The sequence below is a fragment of the Pseudophryne corroboree genome, chromosome 12 (genome assembly GCF_028390025.1).
Source record: "Pseudophryne corroboree isolate aPseCor3 chromosome 12, aPseCor3.hap2, whole genome shotgun sequence".
Classification (NCBI taxonomy): Eukaryota; Metazoa; Chordata; class Amphibia; order Anura; family Myobatrachidae; genus Pseudophryne; species Pseudophryne corroboree.
The window spans coordinates 49,593,139-49,614,164 of NC_086455.1; the positions used below are offsets into that span (position 1 = coordinate 49,593,139).

Below are 21,026 nucleotides of genomic sequence, written 5' to 3' on the forward strand. Positions count from 1 at the left end.
ACCGTACAGTACTGACCTTCATCAGAGTATATATACTGTATGGAAAGGGTCTCACCTCCCTCTTGTCTGTAGGGAGCAGCAGTGGACAGTGGTGGGGCTGTGGGGGCTTCTCTGTGGAGCCTTTAACTCAGACTGTCAGTGAGCCCGGCAGGTGGTTTTCCTGCTTGGCTACCCGGCTTTTCGGTGGCAGTGACAGGGACATACAGAAAAGCGCCAGCGCAACGAAATGCGTTAATGATGGCAATACAGCATGGACCACAGGGGCTGGACAAAGTGATGGGGTAAAAGGAGGGGGCAGGGTTTAGGGGGCCTGCTAATTGTTTTCCTACTTAAATTGAACGGTTGGAGCATACACTTTAAAAAGCAATATTGGCACTGCGTCCCCGTTTTTTGTGTCCCTGATACTTGGGGCCCCCCTGGACCTCGGGGCTTTGCACAAGTGTCCCCTTTGTCCCCCCCTGTCTCCGGGCCTGACTGAAGGTTGTTTTCTTCCCAGTACTTGTATTTTTTTGCAGACGTTGTTACACTGGCCCTCATTCCGAGTTGATCGCTCGCAAGGCGATTTTAGCAGAGTTACACACGCTAAGCCGCCGCCTACTGGGAGTGAATCTTAGCTTCTTAAAATTGCGAACGATGTATTCGCAATATTGCGATTACAAACTACTTAGCAGTTTCAGAGTAGCTTCAGACTTACTCGGCATCTGCGATCAGTTCAGTGCTTGTCGTTCCTGGTTTGACGTCACAAACACTCCCAGCGTTCGCCCAGACACTCCTCCGTTTCTCCGGCCACTCCTGCGTTTTTTCCGGAAACGGTAGCGTTTTTTCCCACACGCCCATAAAACGGCCTGTTTCCGCCCAGTAACACCCATTTCCTGTCAATCACATTACGATCGCCAGACCGATGAAAAAGCCGTGAGTAAAATTACTAAGTGCATAGCAAATTTACTTGGCGCAGTCGCAGTGCGGACATTGCGCATGCGCATTAAGCGGAAAATCGCTGCGATGCGAAGATTTTTACCGAGCGAACAACTCGGAATGAGGGCCACTGTTCGCATGGTTGGGTTATAATGGCTTGATTATAGGATCAATAGCAGCCACTGCCCTTGATAAAGTTATGTCTGTTACCATATATCATTAAATTGGTGGAATATGTACTTGTAATATCACGTTACCATTACTTTATTAAGCACACACTATTCCTATGCTAACATGCAGTTCTGCTGTTAGCAGTGGTACCGTACACTTCTGGGGCCATGAGTTCTAATATAGTCTAGCCCTGTGTGTATGTTTGTGTGTCATGCCTGCCTTCTTCTGTGACCTCTACTTCTAGAGCGGTATTGGAGAGGAGCGCCAAGAGGCTAGTGTAGGGGATATGATGTGCGCACACTCAGCGACGCCACGCATGATGCAACGAAGGTGAATTAATTACTGCATATAATGTTGCTTCTGATTCATTTGTGAATAGATCATTTATATACCAATACTGATCACCTGGTGGTTAATAGATCTTTTATATACTGGTATTTGGTTGGTCATGATGTGATCCCTTGCATTACAAACTCTTTATTTTTGATGTAGGTTGAGAATGATGATTATAGGCAATATTATTTGGTATAATCATTGCAAGTTAAAAATGCTTGAGTTTTATATAGATCTGTCTATGTGACATGGCAAGGCATAGAACATTTTACTTTACTTTAGCCAATTTTTTGTAGATTTGTAGAGTCTCTTGAAACAAAGACCAACACACTGGCTATGTTATCTAAAGTTGTATTTTATGTGAGAGCGTGCCTTAACACTGAAGTTGGACACTTTGTTATATCATGGAATTCACAGGGCACTCGAGATGTGTCGTGGATTACATGCTCAGACTGTGGCTCGATCCATGCGATTTGAGGATGATCCAACATATAAAATGCTTAAAATCTTAAAATGAGTATGTCATGTTGTCACAATTATTGCGATGGTGCATGGACTAGTGCTAAAGTTACAGTAAGAAGCAGGATTGTCCGGCTTGCTTGTAGGCACATTTTTCATTTAGAGTTCCTGTGATTTAAAGGGAGTGAATACCCGTGGCCAGTAGAACCTAAAGCAATGGGTATTTCTCCCTAAGATGGTATGCTCACATCCAATCATAGGCTGTCCCATACTTCACTTTCTCCTGTATGATGGCATTAAATGATGAGATAAGCTGGAGGTGAGCAAACCGGTTTCACAGGTCAACAATTTTTAAAAAGTTGTCTGCTTCTAAGATGAAACGCGTTATTTCTTATGTATTTTGATATGCTGTATTCAAATACAACAATTAACATTGCTAATTGGCTATTGTTTTAAAGATACAAGAGGTATGCTTTCATTATGTTAGTATCACATACTGTACAATGTATGTATATGGTGTACATAGAAGATTTTAGTCCGTAATCGGTGTTTGCCCTACCCTTTGTCCTTTGTCTTTTCGCTTGTCGGCATTAAAGGGAACATTGCTGGGCTCCATTTACCTTGGTACCATTTCTCCATGGATGAAATATCTTTGTAAAACCATTCACCATGCTCGTCACTTACTGCTCCATAGTGTGATGGAAAGAAATCTAGATGCAAATCCAAAATATGGATCTTGAGTGACATGTTACATACCATGCATTTATATGCCTGGAAGAGGTGTTCTACCAACTCTTTGTAGTTCTCTGCCTTTTGTTCCCAACAGATCTTGTTGCACTAACTTGCATGCATTCCACGAAGCCTTCTCCTTGTTGCACAGTGCAGAGTCAAATTCACTATCTCTAAGAAGTTCCCCAATGTGAGGGCCAATAAAAATACCTTTCTTTATCTTAGCATCACTTAGGGAGAAGTGAGCCAGTGGAGAAGTGCCCATGGCAACCAATCAGCACTGAAGTAACATCTATAATTTGCATACTATAAAATTATACAGAGCTGCTGATTGGTTATTGGGGAAACTTTTCCACTGGCTCACTTCTCCGCTCTTATCACTGCTTAGTAAATGTCCCCCTTAATCTGGCAAATTTGGAAGTGAGGTACTTGAAAGCCTGATCTGTTTTGTCCACAGCTTTGACAAAGTTCTTCATGTGTAAAGGTTTTCTTCCCAGACTCCAGTGACGGACAGAGTGGCCAGTCTCTGTCGACAAAGTGCGCGATTGTCCCATTCACGTAAAAAATCAGCAGTACGTTGTATATCCACCCTGCAAACCCATCACAAGAGCAGCAACCTTCAAATCACCACAGAGCTGCTACTGATGTTGGTCATAGTTTATGCACCTTAACACTTGCTTTGTGATTTCATAAGTTTCTTTCATATGTGCTGCATAACCCAATGGAATTTATGGCTTACTATCCCCATAACGCAGCTATTATAGATTTATGAAGTGTCATGACTTTTCAGTAGCTGATATAGTAAGCATAACATTGAGAAATGTATACAATTACAAGGCATCTCAAGACACTGAGGGGTTAATTCAGTTGGTTGAGAGTAAAGGGGTACTCACGGAGCGATCGCTGCTTAAAATCTAAGCAATCTAGCAGGTCGCTCACTTCACCCGCTGAAATGAGCGCCCCCCCCCGCTCAGCGCACATCGCGCTGTGCTGAGCGGGGGGAGAGATGTGTGCTGAGCGGTTCGCTCAGCACATATCTCTCCCCAAATCGGGCCGTGCTCCATATGCCACAGGGGTAGGGGTGTATTAATATTATCTGAGAATAGATTCATATATACTGTATTCATGTCAAAAATCATAATCTTGAGATCACAGTGAACATTGTTTAAATGTTGACACAAAACATGTCGGCACCTGCAGAATGTCAATATATTCACAATGTTGACATGTGAACTGTCGGCTGTCTGCATGGAATGGCGGAGGGGGGTTAGGGTAAGGATGCAGGAGGGGCAGGTTAGAGTAAGGCACTAAGGGGAGGGTTAGGCGTTAGTGCTAGTCATACTTTCAGTCGGCAGCGACGCAGGGTCCCCTGGAAGCCCTGCCAGACACTGAAGACGCTGTTGCAGCCATTGGACCAAGTAAGTAACACTAGACCACAAGGGATGTTTTATCAGCAATCTAATAACTTCATATACCGCATCCCTTACAGTAGCTCCAAACTGGCTGATTTTTGCTTACAGCGCGTTGTACTAAAATCCACATTTCTGGGGTGAGCCAAGATACAATTGCCGTACTTCACCCTGCTAGCTTCTAACTGAATCAACCCCTATTAGTGAGGACCCTGCTTACAAGAGCTTACACTCTAAAATAAACAACATTAGTGCAGTTTAGCTATTTACCTTAAAAAAACAACCCATCAGTTAAAGCAAACGGCAATATAGCAGCATATAATGCCATTTTTAGTGCGTGCTTAATATAAACCAATGAATTATTACGAGGGGCAGCCAAAGATTCATCTGTTGATATTCATTAACACATTCAATTGTATGTCGGAGATCCTGTTGGAGCTTTTTTGAGATCCAGAAATAGAATAGCCAAAAGGATTTGCGTTTATGCATCCAGTGAGGTCTTATTTAAGGTTGTACAGATGGTTCTCGAACCACATTTCTGTAGCTGTTCTCCCCATGCCCTATTTTGCGCTCACATTAATCTGTTTCTCATTGATTTTCCGATCGCTGAAGCTCCGAGCTCCAGCCGGATTCTTTAAGAGAGAAATAGCATCTTCTCGCTGGCTCGCACTTTAATCAGAGAAATGGCTTTTCTTTATCAGAATGGCCTGGCTGGGAGGAATCATGGTATGAGGAAAAGGGGAACAGCCGCAAGTAAGGCGAACTTAACACATTTCTTTCCATTCAGTTACAGTGTTATTTTTAAAACTATGGGCTTTATTTTTATTAATACTATTTAAATTGGTTGCATTTTGAATAAAGGTTATTGAATTTAACAGTAGGTACAAGTGCCTGAGGTTATTTAGAAATATATACTGAAATGTGTTTTGCCTTCACTAGTTACAATATAAAATACTTCAAAATAAATAACATTCTGGCGATTGATTATAGAAAAAGGCAAGCGGACGAAATTATAGTCAGTTGCTCATGAAAATGTGACAAGTCATTACACAATGGTGGTCATTCCGAGTTGTTCGCTCGCTAGCAGTTTTTAGCAGCCGTGCAAACGCTATGCTGCCTCCCACTGGGAGTGTATTTTAGCTTAGCAGAAGTGCGAACGAAAGAATCGCAGAGCGGCGGCAAACTTTTTTTGTGCAGTTTTAGAGTAGCTCAATACCTACTCAGCGCTTGTGATCACTACAGACTGTTCAGTTCCTGTTTTGACATCACGGACACACCCTGCGTTCGCCTAGCCACACCTGCGTTTTCCCTGGCACACCTGCGTTTTTTCTGAACACTCCCTAAAAATGGTCAGTTGACACCCAGAAACGCCCTCTTCCTGTCAATCACTCTGTGGCCAGCAGTGCGAGTGAAAAGCTTCGCTAGACCTTGTGTGAAACTACATCGTTCGTTGCAATTGTACGACGCGCGTGTGCATTGCGCCGCATGCGCAGAAGCACCTATCTCTAATATAAATCTAATGATTACAGATTTACAATCATATACATTTACATCCGTGATAAGGTTTCTCTAACAAGTTGGTTTCTAATGGTGCCAACTCACATGAACATTCTATAAGTTTTAAATGAAAGATCATTAAAGAAACAGTATAGTGGGCACGTGCCCAATCTCTAGGCCCCAGGGCAAAACATTTGAGGGGGCTTGGCGATAATTTCCCATCCTCATAGGCAGGGCCAGATTAAGGTTAGTGAGGGGCCCTGGGCAACCAATGTGTGTGGGCTCCGACTATTTGCGGCCAAAGCCAAAGACACACGCACACACACGAATGACTGAGTCAATATTAGTTATGATTTTACTACTTAAACTAGGAATAATTAGTTCATGGTCACAGAGAGGCAGCGGTGCTGCGAACTTAAAAAACAAAACAAAAAAAAAACTTGCATTATACAAATGTTCTGTGCTCTCCTTGCCTGGTCCAGGCAGTACTGCAGCACAGCGGGTAGGGGGTTCCTGTAAAGCAGATCCAGAGAAAGCTGCCCACCACCACCTGCCTGCCTGCGCTGATGAGGTCGGGGAATCGGAGCTGTGAGTGAAATGCCACCACTCAGCTCCGTCAAGTCAGCATCCACTCATGGCAGCCGCAGGTGGATCTGTGACAGTGAGTGTCTCGTTGGATTTGACTTCCCGCGAGACTGACTGTGCTCCTCAGTAGCCGAATACATGGGAGAACTGAGACACAGCTAAATGCTGTGCTCCGATTTCCATAGGGTCGGTGACCGATTCGGTGGACAGTTTGTGGGGACCGCTAATGTGTTGGGGAACCTGGACGACCGCCCCTGTTGCCCCACCTTAAATCCGGCCATGCTCATAGGCCTTGCTTTTCTGATGTAGCTACCCCACCAGCTTACACTCAGAATAGTGTGAGCCAGCGAGGCATATGGAGAAGCACCCTCCATCCTCCCATCAACGTGTGCCTTAGCAGCCACAGCTCCGGAAATGGTTATAGTTCCATCCTCTGCATGTGCAGAGAGAAGATTCCGTTATTACGATTGTTCAATCTGCCCGCACAATAATATATATTTTTTTAAGTACAGGGTTTGTAAAACCTCCAAATGAAACAATAATATTGTGAAATTATCTTTTCAGTTAAGAACATAAACTGGGTACACACTTGACAATGATGTGCGACACAGTGACTCGGCAGTGCGATGTAACAATACATTGCACCACTGTACACACTGCACAATCCACTGTACGATGGGGCAATGTACTGTATCGTTATATGCTGCATGTAACAACACCACATTGGCCGAGGAATCGTCCCATTGGACTACAGCATATGCAATGGGATGAAGCAACCACTCAATTCATCAATGAATTGTACTAATTGTAAGACGGTAGCATAAAAGTGCCATGAGAGGTAAGATGCTGATATTAGTATGGCTTAGACCAGATCCATTTTCACGGACTTATTAAATGTACCCTATAGACCAGAGATTTTCAACGTTTTACAACTCGCGGCACACTGAACAAGATTTAAATATTGCCAAGGCACACTCACATATAATGGTGATGCATGGTGCAGTTGCGTGTCCTAGGATGTCATGTCACAGCTTCTCCATAGGTAATGCCTGAGACACATCTGAGAAAGCCAGAAGAGCCCAACACTGCCCGGGCCTGAAATTAGAACTGGCTCTGCAACCACTAAACCCACCAGTATTAATCATTCCAGGGTCTCAGTATCGGCAAAACACGGAGGGGCCTGGCCCTGCTTCTATGGCGGCACACCTGGACACTGCTCAGGGCACACTAGTGTGTCACGGCACAGTGGTTGAAAAACACTGCTATAGACTCTGAGATAAAGGCTTCATCAAGCTTGTTTCTCCAAGTGTGAGCTACAGGAAGTCCATGCGTGGCTTGTATACTTTTCCATCGATACTGCTTTTCCATTAGCTCCAGCTAAACTCCCAGCGGTCTCAGACGTTTCTTTGCCCTCAATGTTCAATCGTGGACTTTGATAATTGCATAATCTCTCAACTCATGTTTGACCTTTTGATCCAATCCAATCCAGCAGGATACCTGGCTGGTGACCTTTATACAAAGAATGTCAGCAGCCCCTCATACCTCCTCCAGCTATAGAGCTGTCACCACTATCCCTCCCTCACTACCAGTAGCATTTAAACCTTTTACATCCCACGGGACCAGCTGAATGTAAAGCAATTTGACAGCAGTGTTACAGCTGGAGTAAACTTATGTAACATACACCTATATCCCAGTGGTGTCAGGTACTAAACGTGTTACAGGTTTACTGCGTTCCCTCACAAGTGAAGGTCAAGTATCAAGATCCCGTAAGTCTGCGCAGGATTGCCTTGGGACAAGCTGAATAAGCTACAAGTCCGGCTGTGTGCCATCCCGTAAATGCTCTTCCTGCTGGTCTACACTGTCACCTTCTACCTGTCCTCACAGGCACATCAGACCACGGATAACATTGTCATCTTGTCACCCTGCTTATATGGGCTCAATCAGCCACAGGCCTTCCTGCCTCGGCATCACAGTGCCCGGCGCATGCTGTGCCACTGACAGCCTCTTTACATCATTGTTGGAGAATACAATGTAAAACTCGAATAAGAGCTTCAAACGGTGGAGAAAACCCAGCCAGAGTAAAAGAGACAAGTGATTAGCGCGGTGGAAGAAGGGAAATTGCTGAAGATCCTATCAGCGAGGCCGCGCGGTGTGCTGTGCTGCCATTAGCCTTCAAGGTGCTTTTGAGATTCCAGAGAGATGTATGGGCCACTTAACCTGCATCAAACCCAAGACAAAGAGTACTCAGCTCCTCCGTTGGAGGATGTGTCAAGAGCAGCTCGCAGCTGACAAATGCCTCTCTGGGCCACTAAGTACTGCATCTGTGTGATCTGTATCTCCTCATTCAGGCCGATACTGAGTCAGAGCTGTAACCCTTTACCTGCCACTGCTCACTGCAGCACATTTACTGACGTGCTGTTGCCGTTTCATCATGGGAAATTATTATGGAAGCCGTAGGTGGATAAAATGAAAGGCAATTAGCGTTACACTGCTGCAGCTATATTGCCGCTATACAGCGCTGTGCACCATGGAGCCCGTCTCGGGAGGGCTGAGTCCAGACTGTGTGCAGTACCGTGAGTAAATTATGGGATTGATTCACCATACAGTCAAGGAACCTGCCTATAAATCTGCGCAGCTTGCGTCGGAAACATCCATTGTGGCTTTTGCTTCTATTAAAGGTTGTGTTGCTGGACTAGCATGGATAGCACTGACAGATGTGGTGGCAACAAAAGGGAACAATAATGATAGAAGGGCTGGCACTAGTGGCCCATAGTATAACATCACCTGCCATATGTACTGTATAATAATGAGATGGACAAGCAAACTTTTAGTGAGCTCGCCCTTTTCTCAGTGGCTTCCCTTACTGGTCAAAGGAAGGGCATACCATGGGGTGGGGTAGGCGGGCAGCTGCCTTCCTCTTGCCAACACTCTTTAGCGTTGCATTCAGGACCATCTTAACGTATGGACACACCAGGCAGATGCCCAGGGGCCTCCGAGCAGGGCCGGGGTGTAGCCTCTGGAATTTATCGGGAGGCAGGTAGAGAATGCTGCCCAGCCACTCTGATTGTGTGTAATTCACATTCTCTAGCTGCTACCCTGCCCACAGCCTGACAGTGAATGACTGTCAGCATGCTGATTGGTGGATGGATGGAGCTTTCTACCAATCAGAATGCAGTATTCTATACCCATCTCCCATACTGCAGCCAGACAGTGAATGGCTGTCAGCATGCTGATTGGTGGATGGCTGTATCATTTTACCAGTCAAAATGCAGTATTCTATACCTACCTCCCAGCCTGCGGCGAAATAGAAAATGTCTGTCAGCATGCTGATAGGTGGATGGTTTAATCTTTCTACCAATCAGAATACAGTATTCTATACCTACCTACCAGTCTGCAGCCAGACAGAGAATGACAGTCAGCATGCTGATAGGTAGATGGCTGTAGCTATCCAACAGTCATAGGGGGTCATTCCGAGTTGATCGCTAGCTGCCGTTGTTTGCTGCGTAGCGATCAGAGGAAAAAATGGCTAATCTGCGCACAGGTACGAAGTCCTTTGTGGTTTTGCACTGGTTCTAACGACGATTCCAATCGCACAGCCAAACGCAAGGAGATTGACAGGAAGTGGGAGTTTCTGGGTGGCAACTGACCGTTTTCTGGGAGTGTTTGGAAAAACACAGGCGTGGCCGGGCGTTTGATGGGCGGGTATCTGACGTCATTACCGTGTCACTCGTCGCAACAATCATCGCACAGAATAAGTAACTACAGGGCTGGTCTTGTTCTGCACAAAATGTGTTTGCTGACGCTGGGCTGCACAGGCGTTCGTACTTCTGCAAAGTGAAAATACACATTCCTCCATCGGTGGCGACTATGCGTTTGCACGGCTGCTAAAAGTAGCTAGCGAGCGATCAGTTCAGAATGAGGGCCATAGGGGGTCATTCCGAGTTGATTGTAGCTTTTCTAAATTTAGCACAGCTACGATCATGAACTTAGACATGCGGGGGGACGCCCAGCACAGGGCTAGTCCGCCCTGCATGTGAGTGTCGCCCCCCCTTCCCCCCGCACAAATACAAAAGCATCGCACAGCGGCAATGCTTTTGTATTTGTGGAGTAACTCCCGGCCAGCGCAGCTCCTTCGGCTGGCTGGGAGTTGTGTGTTGCTGCCGCTGGCCGCAGTGGCTGCGTGAGATGTCACACAGACTCCGCGGCACGCCCCCCCCCAACAGTCCGGCCATGCCTGCGTCTTAACGCCGCCGTTCAGACCCCTCCCGCCCAGCGACCGCCTCTGTCTCAGAGGCGATCGCTAGGCCATGCATGCGCAGTTCCGACCCGATCGCTGCGCTGCGACAAACTGCAGCGAGTGATCGGGTCGGAATGACCCCCATAGTGCAGTATTCTCTACCTGCCTCCTAGCCTGCAGCTTGACAGTGAATGACTATCAGCATGTAGTTTGGTGAATGGCTGGAGCTATCCACCAATCAGAGTGCTGACAGCGATTCACTGTATGGAAGCAGGTGGAGAGACGACACAGGACTGAAGGAGAGGTAAGTTATGTTTCCCATTCCCATTAATGGGTGGATAGGGGCCCCAGTGGATTGCTGGCCCAGGGCCTACAATTCTGTTAAGATGGTCCTGGTTGCACAGTATGCTTTGTCATTTTTTTCCTACAGAACGGGGAAAACTAATTGTAAACAGCATACTGTGTTGTAGCTATTTTTTTTCCCTTCCACCGAGAGTCTATTCTGTGCCTCTACTACCCATTCATTCCAAGTGTTCTATCATTTCTCCTGAACCAGGCTAATCTCAGTAACACAAACGCTGTGCCCTGTCCCCGCCCATGTCACAAAATGGTTTAATTATAAAGGCAGACAGACCCCAGTGTCCCCCGGCTGTAAAGGCGCACAAATAAACGTGCAATCAAAATCAGCAATTACCTCCGGAATTTAGTGTAAACAGACCTATAATCAGACAACAAACAGAGCTGTTTAGCATTCCTCCCGCACTGCGCCATGTGCGGGGCAATTTCCCTTTATTTATCTTCAGCTGCTCGGCAAAAAAAAAAAAAAAAAATGAGCAAGGGCATCCATGCAATTAACATAATTACTGCACATAGGCCGGATCCTGAGTGGATTCTCTCCCGAGCTCTCTCGCCCCCTGCTCCGTGCTGCCCTAACCCCCCCTCTCTTCTAACCTCCTCACCCTTTACATCATCAGCACTCGGGAACATATCTTGGAGAACTGAAGTTTGCCATAAGAGCAGTTGAGAAATCTAGCATAATTGATGATTGGATGAAGCAGAGGGGACACAGAACAGGACTAAGGTGCACAGAAAGATACTTTATTGAATGATGTCTGGATATTTAGATGCTCTAATGCTTCTGGAATAGCAGACATGCAGCACAGCCAGTAACAGTATACGGCAGTGTGAAAGGCTGGGGTACCGATATATTGTACACATATATTGGTAAGCTGCTCAATCGGATTGTGATGTCACTCAGGTGCTAAAAGGGAGGGGTAATTCTGTGTAAGAAAAAAACAATTTGTGTTCCCTAATGCACACCGAGTGAGCAATAATACTACATAATAATCAGATAATACGGAGATCTTAGTTGTGTATATCTGCAGATATAGGGTTAAGCCCCCAGGCCGATCGGCAAGGCGTCTCCGTCACTGGGGGTCCCTAATAGGGATCCCCAGTGACGGAGACGCCTTGCCGATCGGCCTGGGGGCTTAACCCTATATCTACAGATATACGCAACTAAGATCTCCGTATTACAGGTTGAGTATCCCTTATCCAAAATTCAAAATGTATCTGATTATTATGTAGTATTATTTTTTAGTCAGTGTGCATTAGGGAACACAAATTGTTTGTTCGTACCGATATATTGGTAATGAAACAAGGTAATAAGTTATACAAAATCCAGTTTTGTGTTATTCCTGATTTCTTCAGGTCACTACAATTCTGTGCACTATACAATATAGAGAGTAAATGTAACTATAAGATTCTGGAAGACGTAAGGTTAATTAGGAAAGCATTTAGTTCCTGCTAAGAGAACGCCTTGCCTGTTGTGTTGAACGTCTGAACGATGCTCGGTCCAGAAGCACTTCCATAGTGGGTATGATCAGTCATGGAGGCCGCGTCAAGCCATGTCTCATGCAATAAAGTGTTCTAGAATCCTAGAAGCCTATTCTTTCCTGCTCTGGAACCCTAGTATTGAAATGAGCAGTACATCCTAGTAGGGTATCATAGCACAAGATAGCATATTCTGGCTATACAGCGACACAGCTACTGTATGCGTGTTTGGCTGTATCAACGTGGCATTCTGATTACGGCCAGCAATGTTTTCTCCTAGGATAAAAGCACTCTTGCAATATTCTGTTTTGTTTTTTTTTTTGTTTTTTTTTCAATGCTGATTTTTATCAGCAGTAGAAAAATTGCCAAACAGCTTCCTGCCCCCTGCGCTGCCCTTACTTCCAGTCCGCAGATAGATTAAGGCTGCCTCTCCCCCTGCCTCCTGCTTACCTACACATTACTGGTCAGTACAGCCACCCAAGGTGACTGTTATCACTTAATTAAATCCTTGCACGCTGAGATGAAAAAACAACAGTGCTCATTCATTCATAACCTGAGGAGAGAGGCCTGTCCTCCCTCCCTCCCTCTCTGCCCTATTCCTCCATTCCCTCCCTCCATCTCTGCCTATCCCTTGCCAATTCTCTCTCTACCTCTTATTTCACTCTGGCAGGGAACCCTGTGCAAGGTTTCAGCTTTCAGGCATGGTGTGGCATCTCTTGTCCCTGCCTTTACCAGTTCTGGTCATCCTGTTTTTTCTGCATCTGTCTTTCGGGTTTTTTTGCTGCCAATGTCATTAGGTCTTGTTTTAGATATTTGTTTTGTCTTTTTATTACTATCTGTTAATCTCTCTCTCTGTCATTGTCTTATCTCTGGCTATTTGATCTCTATAATTCCTTTTCTGCAGACATTTTCCATCCACTTTCTAAATTACATATGCACAAACAAATTTGCCACCCTGCAATTTTCTACTTAGCCCTTTGTCTGACTCCAATACATAGCAATAGCTGATTAACCTAAGTATTGAGTTTTAGGGGGACATTTACTAAGCAGTGATAAGTGCAGAGAAGTGAGCCAGTGGAGAAGTTGCTCCATCAACCAATCAGCAGCTCTGTATAATTTTATAGTATGCAAATTACAAATGATACCTCAATGCTGATTGGTTGCCATGGGCAACTTCTCCACTGGCTCACTCCTCCGCTCTTATCACTGCTTAGTAAATGTCCCCCTTAATATGTTATCACATTTATCCTCACAAAGACTGTCACCTGTGTCTGCCAGAAATGTTGCGAACATTTTGAGGGACAGTCTGAGATAAGTGCCAGAAGCAGTGACTCAATGTGGCAGCCACTAGAGGGCACTTGAAGCAGCCCTCTCACAGTTCCATTAGCTCCTCACTTCTCTGTCCTGTTTCATCTTTCTTGCTATATGGGTTCCAATTACTGCCAGAAGAGTACTTCTCAGAACAAACTTTAACAGATGCAAAAAACATGGTTTCTAAGATGACATGAAATCTTTGAGCCATACCTTTGGGCCGATAGTAATATGTATTGGGATGAGGGCTAGGCTAGGCACATCCTCGACCAACACCGGCAAAACAATGATGGTCCCACCTGTGGTATGAACTCACTCGGAGGGAGATTGCTCAAGCCTTCTAAAGAGTGGAGAAGTGAAGAATCTGCCCTTGGCAACTAACAACCTCCAAATTTTACCTCAAAGCAGATTGGTTGGTGTGAGCATCTTCTATAATTGTCCACTTTCCTGCTCTTCAGAAAAACCTGATAGATCTCCCACTAGGGATGTCGCCAGGCTTTTAGGATTTACTGTATATAAGAAACTGTTAATAAATACATTTAAGATACACCAAGAGGAACCGTATGGAAGGAAGACGCAATTCTCTAAATGTTCTCTTAAGCCCCATACACACTACACGAGAAAGTGAAAGATCTCGCTCAGAAAGGCCGATCTGAGCAAAATCTTTTACAATCTCGTCCAGTGTGTACACTCAAATGTCGTTAACGATGCACGCTTCTGACCCCCTCCCTTGGCAGATGCAGGATGGCCGTGGTTCCCCCTGCTGGCATCGTGTATGCACTTGTCGATGCCGGCACCCTGCCGGGTCCCTGCCCCTGTCAATATCGGCGTTGGTGGGGACATGTTTAATGTGTACTGGGCTTTAAACTGTGGTTTTAATATTTGTTAGTACTCTATAGAATAGCTAGCTGTGTATTATATGTGCTTTATTTGCCAGTACCTTGTTGCAGATTCCAGTACACACACTGGGCGTAATTCAGGGTTAATCGCAAAAGCAAAATCTTTTTCTAATGGGCAAAACAGTGCAGGGGGAAAAAATATAACATGTGCAGAGAGACAGTAGCGGATCTTGCCACGGGCAAGCAGGACTTTTGCCTGGGGCTGCCGCTGTGAAGGGAAACTAGACACGTACGCGTCTAGTTTGTCTTCGTGGACAGGTCCTTTACTGTGCGGTGCGCGATGAGGTCATCGCGCACCGCACATCATTTCAGTCTGTACAGGGGGCGTAAATGACCACGCCCCCTGTACGAAGCCACGCCCCCTATTGCCGCCCGGGGCGCACAGAGCCCCAGAACCGGCCCTGCAGAGAGAGTTAGATTTGGGTGGGTTATTTTGTTTCTGTGCAGGGTAAATACCGGCTGCTTTATTTTTACACTGCAATTTAGATTTCAGATTGAACACACCCCACCCAAATCTAACTCTCTGCACATGTTACATCTGCCCCCCCTGCAGTGCACATGGTTTTGCCCATTAGAGAAAGATTTTGCTTTTGCGATCAACCCTAATTTAGGCCCAATGTCCTGTTTTATAGCAGTTTTAAAGAGCCTTTGTAAGCCTGTTACACTGTCCATAAGCATTATATATGTACGGGTGGTCTCCAGTTTGCCGGCAGCCATGCTCCCGACAACCAGCATACCGGCGCTGGAATCCCGACTGCCGGCACACCGACCGCCGGCATACCAACCGCTTTTCTCTCTCTTGGGGGTCCACGCTCCCTCTGGAGGGAGAATAGATAGCGTTCCACCATGTCCGCAGTGAGCCCGCAAGGGGCTCATTTGCGCTCGCCCAGCTGTCGGCATGCTGGCGTCGGGATCCCGGCGCCGGTATGCTGGCCGCCGGGAGCCCAACCGCCGGCATAACATACTACACCCTATATGTACACATAGGGCTATGTTAACCAAGCAATGGGTTTTCAAAGTCATTGATTTCTGCAGTTTTGCCCACAGGATTTAAAATGCAATAATATTGATAGTGATTGGAAACTTACTTAAGTAATCAGGACCATTTATAGGGGGGGAAAAATTACAAAATTTACTATACTTCAATCTTAAAAAAGTTTAGTTTTATAGGTAATGAGCAAATGTAAATACCAGATTGATAATTCTATTTCATTGCAATTTCTCTCTTTGGCTGCCTTTAATCTTCATTAATCCATAGCTGTCTTAGTTCTCCAGAATGATGGAAGAGATTTTACCATTATCCCTGTGACCGATGTTGGTTGTTTCTCTCCTCTTGTCATACTATCATTTCTCTTTATGGAATTCTGATGATAAGATCCTAAATGAAATAAACCACTCTCTCAACTAAGAGATTGGCTGTACATCTGAAAACAAAAGTATACCTTAAGGGCCCTACACATTAGGCGATCCGCCTCCGAGCTGCCCAATGGCCGAGACGGCAGACGGGCGACCCAACGGCGGGGGAGAGGTGATGGGGGGAGTGAAGTTTCTTCACTCCCCCGTCACCCGGCTCCATAGCAGTGCATGCTAATATGGACGAGATTGTCCATATTGGCCTGCATGCATAAGCAACGAGGCACCAACGATGAACGAGTGCAGGGTCGCGCAGCGTTCATCGTTGGTGCCTACACACTGACCGATATGAACGAGTTCTCGTTCATTAATGAATGAGAACGTTCATATCGATCACTGTTATCGACCAGTGTGTAGGGCCCTTAATATTCAGTCCTCTCCTAGATGAGCTGGTAGAAGATTGCTAGCCCATAGCACGGTGCCACAGCAGCCACGCAGTGCAGTCAGTGTAAACGAGTACTGTGTGGCCGCTCATTATAAATTCTCCTGCTTGCATTGAATGAGAATTGATCATCACAGAAATGGTAGTGGGGGTGAGGCGTGTGGTATATTTTGTTGACATTCATTATGGCAATATTCATATTCAATATGGCAATATTCATAATGTTGACATGAGAATATCTACTGCTGACAAAATGTTCTTGGTGGTCTAGCGATGACTTACCTGGTACGGCGGTTATCAGGTAAGTCACCGACATTGCACGTGTTCACATTGTGAACATGTCAACTTTCTGCAGATGCTGATGAGTTAAATGTCAACATTTAAACAATGTCGACTTATCTGTTGACATGATGCTGACATTGTGAATGTCAACCGTGTAAATGCTGACATAATAACTGCATCCCGGTGGTAAATATGTGACAAACCATTTGTTAGTTGTGTCTTCAGGAGGAGCCCATAGCATTCTGTACAGGCCAGTCTGGGGGAGAGTCTAAGCCACAGATGGGTGTAGATCAAAAGATCACATTCTAGATGGGTGTAGATCAGAGGATCGACAATGAATAGGTCGACACCATATGGTCGACATGCCTTAGATCAAAAGGGTCAAAAGGTAGACAGTCCAAAAGGTCGACAGGGTCAAAAGCTCAACATAGTCGACACAAAAATCATCGATGCAAGGTTTTTTATTTTTTTGTGTGTGTCGTTTTGTATATTTTACCATAAGCCAAATTAGTGGAAACGTGTAACCTCGCAGGTACTCTTTGCTCTTCACGCTTCATGCAAGGTGCCTTACTCCGCCACCGAGGCGCTCAACACATGTTAATATTCCCGATTGTAGTCCACATGGACGGTGAATGATGAAAACGTTGAAAAAAAATAATACTTGTGTTGACCATGTGTGCCGACCATAGTCAAGTCGGCCTTTTGTACCTGCCGACCTAATGCATGTCGATCATATAGTGTCGACATATTAACTGTCAATCTATCATCCGGAACCCGTCATATAAGCTCTTTCCAAAAAGAAAGGGGTTTTTTTTTTCCTGTCTTTCTTTTTGTGTTGTTTTATTGTAGTTTATTGTCTGTGTGCCTGTTATTTGTAATTGTCCTGTGTGCAATGCCAGTGTACAGTATGATGGCTTCAGTTACAGCCATACAATTCTATTTCCAAGCAGAGTACTTAAACACTTAATGGTATTTTATATTTGGGCTAACAGTTCATTTATCATACCAGCTCTAAGAGATCCTGTTTCTTCATGAAGCCTAAGAAAGACTGAAACTGACACATTTTTCTGACACCATCATGTCTCTTCTACACATCTCTGCATCTGTCGGCTAATATTGTATCACTTGGTGGTTTATCACTTGTCCTTTAGAGCTGTCTATCATCTAGACTGTTAAAAACAGCATGATAGCATAATTCAGTATTGCGTACGCTACTGTAGTAACTCACTGGACGATTTGATTGGCCCAGTCACCAAGGGCTGGAGATTTACTAGGACACATTATAGCCAACAGACTAACCTGGTGTTAGCTGGTAGGGGCAGATGACTGGTGTATCTTCATAGGGCTCATGTTACCAGTTATCTGATGCACCCATACACCAGTGCTGTCATCGGCAGACTACCATCTCCATGACATAACTATTCAAGTATAGCCAAACTAGATTACATTGATAATGTAGGGACAACACTTTGGCCCACACACATCTCAAGCATTTGACTTATTGCAGTATGTCCATATGTGAGAACCTTTGTTGTGACTGTGCTCAGAGCGAGCAACAGTATGATCGCAAACTTAGGATCACTTCCAGATCACATGATGGTCTGTTAGCAAGTCGGAAAGTGACTGACTGTCCACATAGGCAGATGCCCATCTTATTCCCACCACCCGTACAACATGTACGTAACGATCCGCATGGTCTGCAAACACAGTATTATTGGCACAATTGCCAAAGTCAGCAGCGATATTACTGTATATGTAGCCAGTTGTAGTCTTGATTTGTTTCATAGTATTCTGTGTTAATACAAAATAAAAAATCTAAAATATGAGTGTAGATCAGTGGATAAGGTAACAAGACCGCTCATGTGTAATATTCTCTATTTCATTCTAATTTCCTACCAGGCCAGAACTGGAAGACCACTACTTCCCCTCACGGCCATTAGACTGCCATGATGGCTCACGGCCATTAGACTGCGCCTCATATCAGTCATACTGTCCCAACATCAGCTGTAAGATGGGGCTGGCAGAAACCTGGTCACACATTCAGCAGCTGAAATGTATTGCCTACTTGTTGAGGTGTACGGTGATAACGGCATCTCATGGAAAAAGGATTGGGTTTGGTGCATTGCCTTGACAGGACAGACGTTCAAGATGAGCAGCAATCCGACTGGCCAAGCACGTCCATCACAGGCAGTGCACCAAACCTGTTTTCACAACATGACGTTATCACCGTACACCTCGACAAGTTGGCAATACATTTCAGCTGCTGAACACAGAAATCTGATCACACTATGTACCTCAATGTGTGACCATTTTTCCGCAAGCCCTTACAGCTGATGTTGGGACAGTATGGGGTCAATCTTATTACCCATGATGATATCGCGGGTGCAAATCATTGTGGCCGTGGCAGCACTTTACAGTAGCCCGAATTCGCATAAAAGTGCTCGCTGCCCCATAGGGCTCCGTGCACTTTGGTGCCAATTCAGCCCAAAACTAGCCCATGAAGGGTGTGAGATCGGGCTCCGTTCCCGTTGTTTAAACGCCACGGCAATGTCACATCGCACCCTTTGTGGGTAATAGGATCGATCCCTATGACTGAAATGAGGCTCAATCTAGTGGCCATGAGGGGAAGCAGCGGTCTACTGCTCTGTCTTGTTACCTTACTTATTGAACCTCCCTTGTAGATTTGGCAGACCTTTTTGTTTTTCTTCCAGGTACCTCTATATACAGTTCTGTTCAGGGCTAATGTGAGGGAATTATAGTCGTGTTCCCTATGTTCCCCAATGTTTTATTTTTCCTCCCATCTGAGGATAACTATCAATTTTATTTTATTACGAGAATTAAATGTGCTTGTCTCTATGTGTGGCTGTCTCTGCTTTTTTTCTGTCACTTTGTATAATGTTGCTGTCTTTACATTTCTGTCTAACTGTGCTTTCCCCCTTGTGTATCCCAACCCAGTTGTTTTCCTCACTCTCTTTCTCTGTCTATCTCATTTCTACTCCTTTTAGTTCGCTGTCTCCTACCTGTTCTCCTCCCTGTCTCTCCGTTTGTGACTGTCTCTTGTTCTTTTCCCTGCAGTCTCTGGACGGATTTGTATTTGCACTAAATCAAGAAGGAAAATTTTTGTACATTTCGGAGACTGTGTCCATCTACCTTGGCTTGTCTCAGGTGAGTGTCCCTCATCAGTCACCTCAATTTCGGGATCAACATATGAACCTACCTATCACATACAGACTGATATGAAATGAAATCTATACATTATACAGTATATGTATGTTTAACATGGGTAAAGCATACGGGTCTGGGACTCCAGGTCAACAACAAAAAGGTCGACATACCTTAGGTCGATGCCAATTGGTCGACACACCTTAGGTCGACATGGACAAAAGGTCGACATGGACAAAAGGTCGACAGGAACAAGGTCGACATGGAAAAGGTCGACATGAGTTTTTTATGGTTTTTTGGTGTCGTTTTCTACGTAGAGTGACCGGGAACCCCAATTAGTGCACCGCGTCCCCTCGCATGGCTCGCTTCGCTCGCCATGCTTTGGGCATGGTGCCTTCGCTTCGCTCGGCACAGATTACCGTTCCAATCGTAGTCCACGTGGATCGTTAAGTATGAAAAGGTTCCAAAAAAGAAAAAAACTGTGAAAAACTCATGTCGACCTTTTTCCATGTCGACCTTGTTCCTGTCGACCTTTTTTCCATGTCAACCTAAAGTGTGTCGACCAATTGGCGCCGACCTAAGGTGTGTCGACCTTTTTGTTGTTGACCTGGAGTCCGGATACCAAGCATACAGGTTTAACCAAACCGTTCTATACACAAATACAGATGTGCTACAATTAGACATTATTATACAGCATTAAATGTTGAAATCACCGGGGGAATACAGTGGTAGGGGCCTATGTTTAGGGGTGTGGCTAGTGTCTAGAGGGGGTGTGCCCAGCCACCACATTGGTTTGCCTAACCATTTTGCAAGTGTTGGTCCTCAAGATAAATAGTACAGTAAATACTGTAGTGCATGCAAGATAATGTACTAGATTAGTAACAGCACAGTCTGGAACCTGATCCCTAGAGGAGGGGGTGAACCCCCAGGCAGTAGGGCCCACCGGTGGTTTCCCCTGTAACCCTGTGGGCCAGTCCAACCCTGCTTGTGTGAACTGTGCATATACACAGGGCCATCTTATCGTATGGGTACACTGGGGCAGTTGCCCAGGGCCCCATGATTCTAGGGGCCTTTGAGCAGGGACTGTTGACTCCAGAGCTTATTGGGAGGCACGTAGGGGATGCTGCTTGATCGCTCTGATTTTGAATTGCACACAATCCGTGCAACCGGGAAGCATTCTTTTCCTTACTCCCAGCCTGCAGCCAGACAGTGAATGGCTGCCAGCATGCTGATTGGTGGATAGCTGGAGCGCTGACATTTATTCCAGTGAATGGGCGGGTAGGGGTCCCAGTGCATTGTTTTGCCCAGGGCCTACAACACACAACTCAGAATAGGCAGTAACTCTGGCTACACACCCATGGAACGTTTCTCTTACATGCAGACTTATGGGCCCTACAGACATGGCGATA

The 21,026-nt window shown here is 45.4% G+C and overlaps 1 protein-coding gene across 8 annotated transcripts in view; it reads left to right on the forward strand.

Moving 5' to 3' along the window:
• NPAS3 (neuronal PAS domain protein 3) overlaps positions 1 to 21,026 on the forward strand; it is a 631,952-nt gene that overhangs the window by 440,936 nt on the left and 169,990 nt on the right. For 7 of the 8 annotated variants that reach the window (XM_063947474.1, XM_063947476.1, XM_063947477.1 and 4 more), the window contains one exon: positions 19,531 to 19,620. The exons of the other annotated variant lie outside the window; for it this stretch is intronic. In XM_063947474.1, coding sequence (XP_063803544.1) covers positions 19,531 to 19,620 — 90 coding nt within the window. The remainder of the gene's footprint in view (positions 1 to 19,530; positions 19,621 to 21,026) is intronic. 8 annotated transcript variants of the gene reach the window in all.